The sequence below is a fragment of the Cryptomeria japonica genome, chromosome 4 (genome assembly GCF_030272615.1).
Source record: "Cryptomeria japonica chromosome 4, Sugi_1.0, whole genome shotgun sequence".
Taxonomy (NCBI): Eukaryota; Viridiplantae; Streptophyta; class Pinopsida; order Cupressales; family Cupressaceae; genus Cryptomeria; species Cryptomeria japonica.
In genome coordinates this window covers 180,738,337-180,749,126 of record NC_081408.1, presented here as the reverse complement: position 1 = coordinate 180,749,126, position 10,790 = coordinate 180,738,337, and the positions used below count along the sequence as shown (strand labels likewise).

The 10,790-nt window shown below is 34.2% G+C and overlaps 1 protein-coding gene across 1 annotated transcript; it reads left to right on the top strand.

The window, feature by feature from the left end:
• The first annotated feature begins 2,895 nt into the window (after window positions 1-2,895).
• Window positions 2,896-5,607, top strand: LOC131032051 (disease resistance RPP13-like protein 4). Its single transcript, XM_057962960.2, has one exon. It carries the CDS (start codon window positions 2,896-2,898, stop codon window positions 5,605-5,607), a length of 2,712 nt encoding a protein of 903 aa, XP_057818943.1.
• The last annotated feature ends 5,183 nt before the right edge of the window (window positions 5,608-10,790 follow it).

Sequence of the window (10,790 nt, the reverse complement as noted above, 5' to 3'; positions counted from 1 at the left end):
CTCAAACGAGTTTCCATCCGGATCTTCCATACCCTGTAATTTGTCAAATCAAGCTTAGGAGTTTTTCTCTGGAAAACAAATGCAGTTGAACTATTAGTTGCCATAGGATCTTCCTCAAGCGGTTAAGCTTTTGCAGAGAGGATCAGGCTCTGATACGAATTGTTAGGATAACCGGTGGACAACTGAGAGGGGGGGGGGGGTGGTGAATCAGTTGTCAACAAATTATACAACTTTAAGCACACAAAACCTTTTACCAGAATGCACAAACCAAATACCGGAATAGCAGGTATAACAATTAAGCATAAACATAAATCACAGAATAATTACCAACCATCCATAACACATAACACCATGATTTGTATGTGGAAAACCTGGTAAAGGGAAAAACCACAGTGGGAAGCTTACCCATAGTTAGATAATACTTTTGCAACAAGTATGTGATTACAATAAGAGGGGCCTACACATGCAAGAAGACCAACAACCTAGAGCGCACTGCTCATCACAAACTGAGCCTCAATGACTATAAAATAAATTCAGACTACAATCCGAAAAGATGATTGAACTGCAAGAATAACATCTCCTATGCCTAAGTAAAATTCTAGTTAATATCAATACCAGAGGTCTTAAACCTCTTTGACAAACCCAATTCAATCACCTTATGATCGACCAAAACCTATGCATATGATTACAACTTTATTTGCACATAGATAATCCCATAACCTTAATCCCGCGATCTACAAAAAGATCTTACATCATATTTATACCAACCCGGGATCTAAACAATTAGGTTGGCCACCTAAAAGATAATACAATAGATCCGTTACATAATCCTGCAAACCAATGATAAACCAAGTTTCCCTAAGACCGAAACAACATAAACCAAACAATAAATCCAACCGGTGACGCATCCGGAGCATCAACCAACACGTTACATAAACCGGTCCATAACCTAACAGAATAACACCGGACCCAAAATAGGTCACCATAAGCCAAATGAAATACCACGATCAATTGGAACACAAACATGATAACCATCAACATCCTGATAACCTTCTAGAATCCGCACCAACACCACTTATCAGATTCACCCGCACTAGTATCTTCATTGTCATACTCACCCGCACTAGTATCTTCATTCTCAGAAGCAATGTGGATATAAACATTAGGGGGAGGAAGAGCATGGAAATGGGCATCAATAAGGACCAACATGCCTTCATGCAAGATACTAGTGTGGGTTTGTAGTGAATGTTCTATGTGATACAGGTTTTGAAGGGACCTTAAAACCCTTTACAAAATGATTCTAAGAGGAATAGAATCATAGATTAACATCCAAACCAAAACGGACTGCATGGAAAAGCATTAGAAACAACAACCAAAGAGACAACAAAAGCCCAACCGGGCACAAAAAGACAACAAGGATACGAAACCCAGACACAGACAAAACCTAGACAACAAGGTTGTTGAAGGTTTGTGAGTTTGTAGTGAATGTTCTATGTGATACCTTTGTTGTGAGACTGGAAACCATATATATTGTTAATGTGATCCATGTTGGGCATTGAAAGCTCATGATTATGGATATGCATGGAGTTGGTTATGTTTTGGTAACTTGGAGCTCTTGTTTGACAATATGTGTGATCCTCTTGTTTGCTGGTTTTATTATTTTACCTTATGGTCATGTGTAGTGAGAAGATGTTCATATTGGATGGTTCCTTTGAACATCTTTGTCACATGGACAAACACCCCACTATTTGGACTATTAATGGAGTGCTTATGTCGGCTTCATAGTTTTTAGCCCTTGGTTACATGAAAGCACTAGAAGATAAGCCACTAAACCATTTGTGAGTTGTGGAGTGAATATGTTTCATATGTTATAAGTTGGTTGATAACTTGGTTTTCTAGGTTGATGTTTGTATGGTCTTAAATGAATTATAATATGTCCTTTGATGCAACACCCTACTACACAAATTTAATTAATTTTGTGATTAAGTCCCACGTATTGTTTAGTTGGAGGGAGTTAATAATGTCTCATTTATGTTTGAATTTTTGGGTCATTTCTAATTTTTATGATACTAAATAAAATTATTGATGAGTTGAGAATTGAAGGGTATCCATTTCACTAATGTTATTTTGTGCGGGGTCTCAATCTCATCTATTATTTATTGCACCTTCTAGAATTTTGAGCATTGCTAAAAAGTACAATTAAACAACATACCATCATCCTCAACTATTGTATTCAACTAATAACCTTGTAACAAACATAAAAAATATTTGAAAAAAAAATAAATTAGATAATAAAATAAAAATAATAAAAATTCTTATAGAAAATAATAATAATTAAAGAAGATTAGCACAGATTATTGTGGATTGTAAGTCACAAGTGACAATTTAAATATACCGAATTGATGGTGTCCATGGAGAAGTAAAAGCATAAGAATAACTTTAATATATTTCACAGGAAGAAAAGAATATGTGAAGGTTGTATGAAGAAGAAACGTATAAGAATTCATTCATTCCTTGAGTTTGACAAAAGAAAAACGCACTCAAACAAATCGATTGAGATGACAGATTGTGTTCTGCCGAGCCATAACATTGAAACTTGGGAAGTTAAAGGTGAGGGAATAACTCTTAAACCAGATGATGGAATAGAGAATTATTCAACTACTTTTAATAGTTTCAATCAAAAAGAAGAACATAATACTTAATCTACAAGTTATTAGAATAACTTTGGCCCTCAGAAGTCTGGGAATCCTTCCTAACAAGTTCTATCTGCACTCTTATAAATTTACTTCTCTCTCTGCTATACTCACATTCATTGCAGTTTACTCAGTTGTATTTGTTTAAACTTGTCAATAACTCAGTACTAAGCTTCAGTTTCTCTAGTTTCAAAGATCAAATATGGAACATGGTTTGGGTAATGTTGTTGTTGGAAAGTTTGGTAAATATAACCAGGCTTCAATTGCTCTTAACTTCAGAAAGGAGCTTGAATGGCTGAAAGATAAGCTCAGAAATTTAAGAAGCTATCTCAGAGAAATAGATATCCAAAGTGCACAAAATGCGAATGCCAAAAGCTGGCTGCTGGATGTTGAAGAGCTTGCTTTGGATGCAGAGGACATACTAGACGAATGTGCTGTTGAATCTAAAGGTACTAACTATGAAATCCCCCACTTGTCTTGTCTCTGTGCTTTCAATTATCCCCAATTAGGCTTTCGTTTTAAAATGGCACATAGGATTAAGGGTGTGAAAGATAGATTGAGGTCCATAATGGAAGCTGCAGCAGAGCTGAAGCTTTTTCATGATCTGATTCATTCAGACCAACCCTCCACAAGTACATCTGGGAATGTAAAGTGGAAGAGGACAAATCTAATGGAGAGAGATTCAAAACCAGTGGGTATTGAGCCCAAGGTTAAAGAAATCCTCCGCCTGCTGGACAACCCTGCTGCCCCTGTCATTGCCCTAGTTGGAATGGGCGGGGTTGGGAAGACTTTTATACTGCAAAATGTTTTCAATAGAGTAAAGGACAAGTTTGAGAAGTCAATATGGCTTGATATTTCTCAAACTTACTCCCTTAGACAGTTGCAGGCTGATTTGGCCTCAAAAATAAAGTTGAATGAGGTTGTTAAAGGGGTAAGTGACATACAGGCAACAGAGATAATTCATGAGCGTTTAGCAAGCACAAGAGCTCTCATTGTGCTGGATGATGTGTGGAGGGCAACTGAGGAAGATAACTTGATATCTTCACTTGGCATTCCAAGAGGGAAAAATAGCCAGTGCAAAATTCTCATCTCCACAAGAAGCAGACTTGTGTGCAGAAACATGAATGCCCATGTCTATGAGGTGCACACTTTGTCAGAGGAAGAGAGCTGGACCCTGTTTTGTGGTTTTGCCTTCCCTGAGAGCCACAAAAACCAACCTCCGGAGCAACTTGAAGGGATTGCAAGACAAATTGAAGGGGAATGTGGGAGATTGCCCTTGGCTGTGAAAACAGTGGCAGCATCTCTGGCAGGCAAGGGATCTTTAACAGTGTGGGAATCCGAATTGGGGCAGCTAAGAGCACCATCTTATTCCAAGGATCCAATTATGCAGTCTCTCAAGTTAAGTTATGATTCTCTCCCTGCTCATCTCAAACCCTGTTTTGCATTTCTTTCTTTCTTTCCTGAAAATGAAGAAATAGACCCCCATTATCTCATAAACTTGTGGGCAGCAGAGGGATACGTTCCTCAAGGGGAGGACCAGCTAGACATTGGGCTGGGTTATATATACCATCTTCACAATCTATGTCTGGTTGAGAGAACAGGCAACCTTTATGATCAAGTAAATAAAAGGTTCAAATTGAATGATTTGTTTCTTGATTTGGCTATTAGTATATCAAAGGAAAGTAAATGTGCATTTAGTGTGGATGCAACTTTGTACAGAGGAACAAGCATGCAAACAAGCAGCAGGTACCGCAGAATTTTATTGCGCAAGATAAGCATTGGTGATGATGATGTAGAAGTAATGGCAAGAAACAGGGGATACTCTGCATCATGTCTTCGCACTCTATCATTCTCACAAGATAGAGGGATTCAACATATTCCTGCAATGTTGCTTAGTGATGTGAGAGTACTACGGATTCTTGACTTGAGTGAAACTAACATCTCATCATTGCCCACCTGTGTTGAAAATTTGAAACTCCTCAAAGTTTTGAATTTAAGGGGGACCCGAATTACCCAGGTACCAAAATGTATTAGAAGTAATAAGAGTCTCCGCTTCCTAGACATTTCTAATTGCCAGAAACTAGAACAGTTGCCTCAATGGATTGGCGAACTTAACTGTCTGGAACATCTGGACATAAGCGGGGTAAATAGCATGCCTAAGGGAATAGCAAATCTTGTGTCTTTACAGGTACTCAGATCAGATATCAACAACTGTAAACAATCTACTGAGGAGAAAGAGTTCTTCCAGCTGGAAGATTATGTCTATTTGTTCAATCTCCGTGAAGTGTCAATAGTAGTTCATCACCAGGCTGAATTGAAAACTATGGAAAAAGGCGGGATCTTTGCTATGTTAGTGAAGCTGCGTAATCTGAAAATATGCAATGCTAGTGATGGTCATGTTGATGTATCCAATCTTCCACCTCTATCAGAGCAAATGTTAGCTATGAAGAATCTTGAATTCCTTTTGCTAGATAGCTTTGCAGTGCGGAATTGGATATGTGGCTTCTCAAATCTGATGCAATTGAAGTTATGCAATTGCCACTGTACCGAATATCCAGCACTAGAACTGATGCCCAATTTGATAAATTTGGAGTTGGAATGTAATTCCAGGTGCAATGCATTGCCAAAAGGGTTTGGGAAGCGCAGGGGATTCCCTCAACTGCATGTTTTCATAATTTTGAACTTTCCAGTGTTAGAGGTGTTAACAGAATTCGAGGATGGGGCGATGCCACGTTTAGAGGTACTAAAGGTATTTCAATGTCCCAATCTGAAGAAAGTTCCATCTGGATTAGGGCTCCTGAAAAGTCTGAAAGAGTGTGAGTTTATAAGCACAGGAATAAGTATATCCAGTATTGCAGAGGAGGATGAAGAATTATGGAATAAATTGAAAGTCAGTAATCCCAATGTAGATTAGTTAAGTGAACAACAATGAAATCCAAAATGGATCTATTTTTATAATTTCCTTCTACAATGTAGATTACCACTGTATTATCATATGTTTGATCTAAATAAAATTATTCAGTATATATTTCGCTCTATAAGTAGGTGAGAAATTAGATTTTAGTTAGTTTATTTATTTATTTATTTATTTTTATTTAAGTGTTGAGAAGTTCTATTGTCATCAATATTTTTTTATTGATTAAAATTGAGTTAGAATAAAAAATAGGAATCTATTAAAGGAGGACTGCGAGATGAAACCAAAAACGTCTAAACAAAGATTAGGGGTAGCGTACCAATAGCCGTTATAACTAACTTTGCGCAACCACAAATCCTAAACCATACATCAGATTTTGATTATTTTTTTTGTTGTCCTTGTATACGACTTAATTGCTTATAGCTATTATTGATGCACGTTGTGGGATACGTTATGTGCGCAAGGGTCAAAAAGTGGTCATTTCAAAGTGTTGCTTGATACCTACTTAAAGATGCCCCAATAACCATGCACTACAACCACCTCAAAAATGACCAATACTTATGCACAAATGCTCTAGTAGTTGTGCGCTATGGCTACTAATAAAGTTGCACAACTCCTCCAATTGAAGTCCAAAAATTCTAACGATTGGGGGTAAAGTGGGTGGTACATGTGAAATTATTAATAGGCTTTTAGTTATCATTTTTTTGGTTACTTTAAAGTTAGTAATTGTGGTTTGGGTGAGTAAGGAGTGAACGGTAATTTGAACATGGGCGATAAGTAGTGCTCTTCCCCTATACAAAGAAACAAAGACTATACAATGAAGACTGAACATGGTTACACTTGATCTCTTAGTGTTTTCAGTTGAAGACGGATGCTACCTACAACAAGATTTTGGAAGAAATTGTGTACTAGCTTCTATGCCATTAATCTAGTATAGCCAACTGGTCTTATAGGTGAATTTGCACAAGTTGCATAGTAAAATAGTCAGATATTTTTATTGTTTATGTAGATGACTCAAAGATGCCTATGATATTTATTTCTATTTTCTTTGTTTGCAATAAATGCATTATATAATTTTTTTTTGTATTTACATTATTTTTCATATTCTATAGGGTTTCTCTATGGGTTTTTGGGCTTATATGGACACAAATGGGGATCTAATTACAATCATTCTTAGAAATATAGTTGGAACGTAGAGCTAACATGCCTTATAAATGTGTTTTGTGTGCTTTACCTATGTTTGGATACATTATCTAGTCAAATATTGCAAATTCATATTCATAGAATTAGAATAAAATTATATGCAATGAACATTCATTTCAAATATGAAAATTTAACAATAAAGACATTTGAATTCCTTTTGTCAAATGTTTGTGCATTTTCACATCATCCTTTGTATTGTATTAGAGTTTTTGTTAGCATCCCATGAGAGGAAGCTACCATTCTATAAACAAGCATTCCAAACTCTATATAGAGAATTAGATAAGTATTCATCTTAAAGTAGCATTCAACTGATTATACTACCTGGCTTCATTGCAACTTTAATAATTGTTTAATGTTGTATTCCTGTATTTGAGTAGAATAATTGTTAAAATTTTGGTAAAATTTCCCTAGTTTGAATTCTCCGAGGAGAAAGAGAAAACAATAATCAGTATTTTAATTTCTATAATTGTGAATCTAAAGAGTAGAATAAAACATTTGGTAGTTTGGTGTCTACAAAAGACAAAAAATAGTTCAATTTTGCCTCTCAAAGAAAGTCAATATTCCTAGAATTTGTGAAGTAGATTTATATAGAAGGTTTTAGCATTGTGTTCTACAATTTCATAGATATGTTGGTTTTTATGTTGTCAAGTTTATTATGGTGTTTTCAACCTTGAGTTATATGTTATTTAATTATTCTTTTGAGAAACACCATGACAGTCTTACATTAATTCTTGAAATTAAAAAACCAATAAGGTTCATCTTAAAATCTACAAGGGATCAATGGTGTATTAAGCACTTCATTTTTCATGCCTAATGGATGCTTCATGGTGGCTTGTTTAGGTCTCCAAAGAATTTAAAGTAATATCTATGAGGTTTCATTGATTGAGATCAATCATCTTTAAATCTTCTAAAGCTAGCGAGTAAAGGCATTTTTAATAGATTTTGAGATGCCTAGACTTCTAATGGTTTGTTTGTTATTCATATTGATATGCCAACCTTTCATTTGATTTTAAGTTTGTAGTCACATAAATCTGTCCATTTTAATTAAATGAATATTTCGTATTTATTTGATTAAAATCCACTAGCCATCAGTTAATTAAATAAATATTTAATTAATTCATCTCCAAACATTCTTCTATTAATTAAATAAATTATTCAATTTATTTTAATTAATTCATTAAATCAAATTCCATTCAATTAAATAAATAAAATCTATTTATTTAATTATATCCCCCTATTCCTCTTTTAAATAAATTAAATAAAACATTTATTTAAATCATTATCCCCCCCACTTGCATTTTCTTACAAATGCAACTTGCACACATTTATTGAAATAAATGAATTTTTATTTTAAATAAAATCCTATTTTCCCTCACCCACCAAATCCACTTGCAAAATCTAATCCCCTTCTAGATTCTTCTAACCCTTTCCTAATTAGCCTAATCCATCCCCTAAATATTGTCACATTCCTAAGCAAAGGGAAGTCACTTCTCAAAGCCTAAAAGTCTTTGATAACCATTAAAGGCTTTCAACCTTCAACCACTTAAATCCTCAAAGTCTTGGATAACCTTTGAAAGCTTCCAACCTTCAACCACTTAATCCACAAAGTCTTCAAAAACCATTAATGGTTAACCCAAACCCTCCTACATGGTTAAAACATTTGTTTTGACTCAACCTCTACCCAACCCAAGGGTCTCATCAAGCCTTTAATGCTTTGACCATGATTATCTCTTAATCATTTGCACAAAGGTTTATCCTTGCATTAACTCCTAATCCAGTGGGTAATCCTAATTTAGGCTTGACCCTTACCTTCTAGATAAACATGAGGTCTTCTCAGGCCTTTAATGCCTCCAACCTCTTCTTTCAACCCAACCCTATGTGGACATTTGTCATCATTTCATTGGTGCCAATTGTGCACATGGATCCCCAACTTTCAAGCTTGACCCTTGATTAAACCCTTCAATCCTGGCCATCCATTGCTCCATTTTTCCTATAAATAGAGCCCATTCCTTCATAATCCACATCCTGAAAACTTGTATGCATCTAAGCTATAGACATTTTAGAGAGCATTTTAGCATAAGCAATCTAACATCTTGTCTTTTTGGTTAAAATACATCATTTTAGCATTAGTATTAGCTTTTTATTTCACATTTAGAGCTATACTACAATCTCAATCCTCCATAAGCATCCATAGTGCAAAAAGCTGCTGAGAGCTACACTATTTTGGAACTTGGAGAGGAGAGGAACAAGGGAGAAGAAGCTAAGGCCATGCTAAGAGGCAGTTGGAGATGTCTCATGATCTTTGTTTTACATATTAGATATATTAGCATGTCTCTTTGTGTCTCTTTTGGAATGCCTTCATATGTTTAGTTTTAGATTGACTAACACTAATGTTTTGTATGTTTTTGTGTTCTTTGATCTTAGACTAACCTTGTGTCATTTAGGAGGGCATCAAAGTTTAATCTAGTCGTATTTTAAAATTTAAATATAATTTAATAATATATAATAGTCTAATGTTTGAGTGTTAACCTTTCTAAATATAGTTCATTTTTGTTTAATTTATGATCCAAAAGCATGACACCAGATATATTTCATTGGAAGATATTCATTTTAATATTGCTACATCTCTTTGAAAAATTATTAAATTTCCTAGTTTCATCCAAATAACCTTATAATATTTTTGTAAATATTGATATAATACAAAAATAATTGCATTAAATAAAAGGGTGGAAACATAAAGGAGTGTTCCACTATTTGGTTCAAGTAGAGTAGTCAAATAAGCATTTTTCATATTTTTACATTCTATCACTAATATCAAGTAAATTATTTTGAATTCAAAGACAATGTAAATTAGTAATTGTTGAGATTTCATGTGCAGACTAAACATATATTTAAAAATATTTAATATTTTATTATATTTTTAACAATTAGTATAACTTATTTCTTATACATTATAGTATTTTGAATGCGTGATATTTTTTGTCCTACTTATTTTCTTTTTGAAATAAGATTAAAATTCATAATTTCTTAAATATAGATCATTAATATTTTTTTGGTCATTCAAGTGAGGAGTTTATGTGCTCTCTCATGTATATTAATATAAAATATATAATGTAACATGGTATATCCTAGTTAGTGGGAGATAAAGAAGAACATAATTGAACTCAAAGATTTACTATCAACTTGATTATCTACCATAGGCCCAAATTAACATTATACAATAAAAAATCCCATATATATAATTTACAAAATCATTAAACTAGCCTAAAAAAAATATTGCAATCCAAAGCAACCAAAAAACTAACAAATTTGAACAACATCAACCCCCCATAAGAACCATTCTCCATATTAACTAGCATTGAACTCATAATTGAAAATTTGACCAAGTTCTCATCCTTGGCCACATTGAATCTTTCCTATTGAAGAAAGACTTTAATTGGTTGAAGGATCTTGAGCACATACAAACTAGTCCAATACTCCAACTCCTCATAAATGAGAAAACTTTGAATATTTTCCACTTCACGAACTAGCTTCTCAAATTTGTTTCAATTCTCCTAACAAAAATAATAGAGGCAAAGCCCATGGAATCCATAACCAAAAACTAGAAGAGAGATTAAGTTTTCAAATGACATTTATCCACTTTGTACTCCAAATCAACTCCTAGATTTCCCCAAATTAAGCATCTAATTAGATCTTTCATGAGATCTTTATCACTTGTTAATATTTGAAAATCTCAATGACGATAGAAGATATTTAAAAAATTACTCAATGCCTAACTTCACTCTCAACAAAACATCTACCTAAAATCTCATTTATGGTATTTACCACTTCTTCTTGTTTGAATAATATAACATACTTCATCCTTGCCAATGTGATCTCACCCCTAAAAATAATCCACCACATCAATAATTGCAGGTGTAACGCTAGATCCATGAGAACACAACCTACCCAAACTAATATTATCAACAAGTGATGTTACT

Coding starts and splice junctions, on each gene's coding strand:
- LOC131032051 (XM_057962960.2), top strand. CDS start 2,896: ATGGAACATGGTTTGGGTAATGTTGTTGTTGGAAAGTTTGGTAAATAT.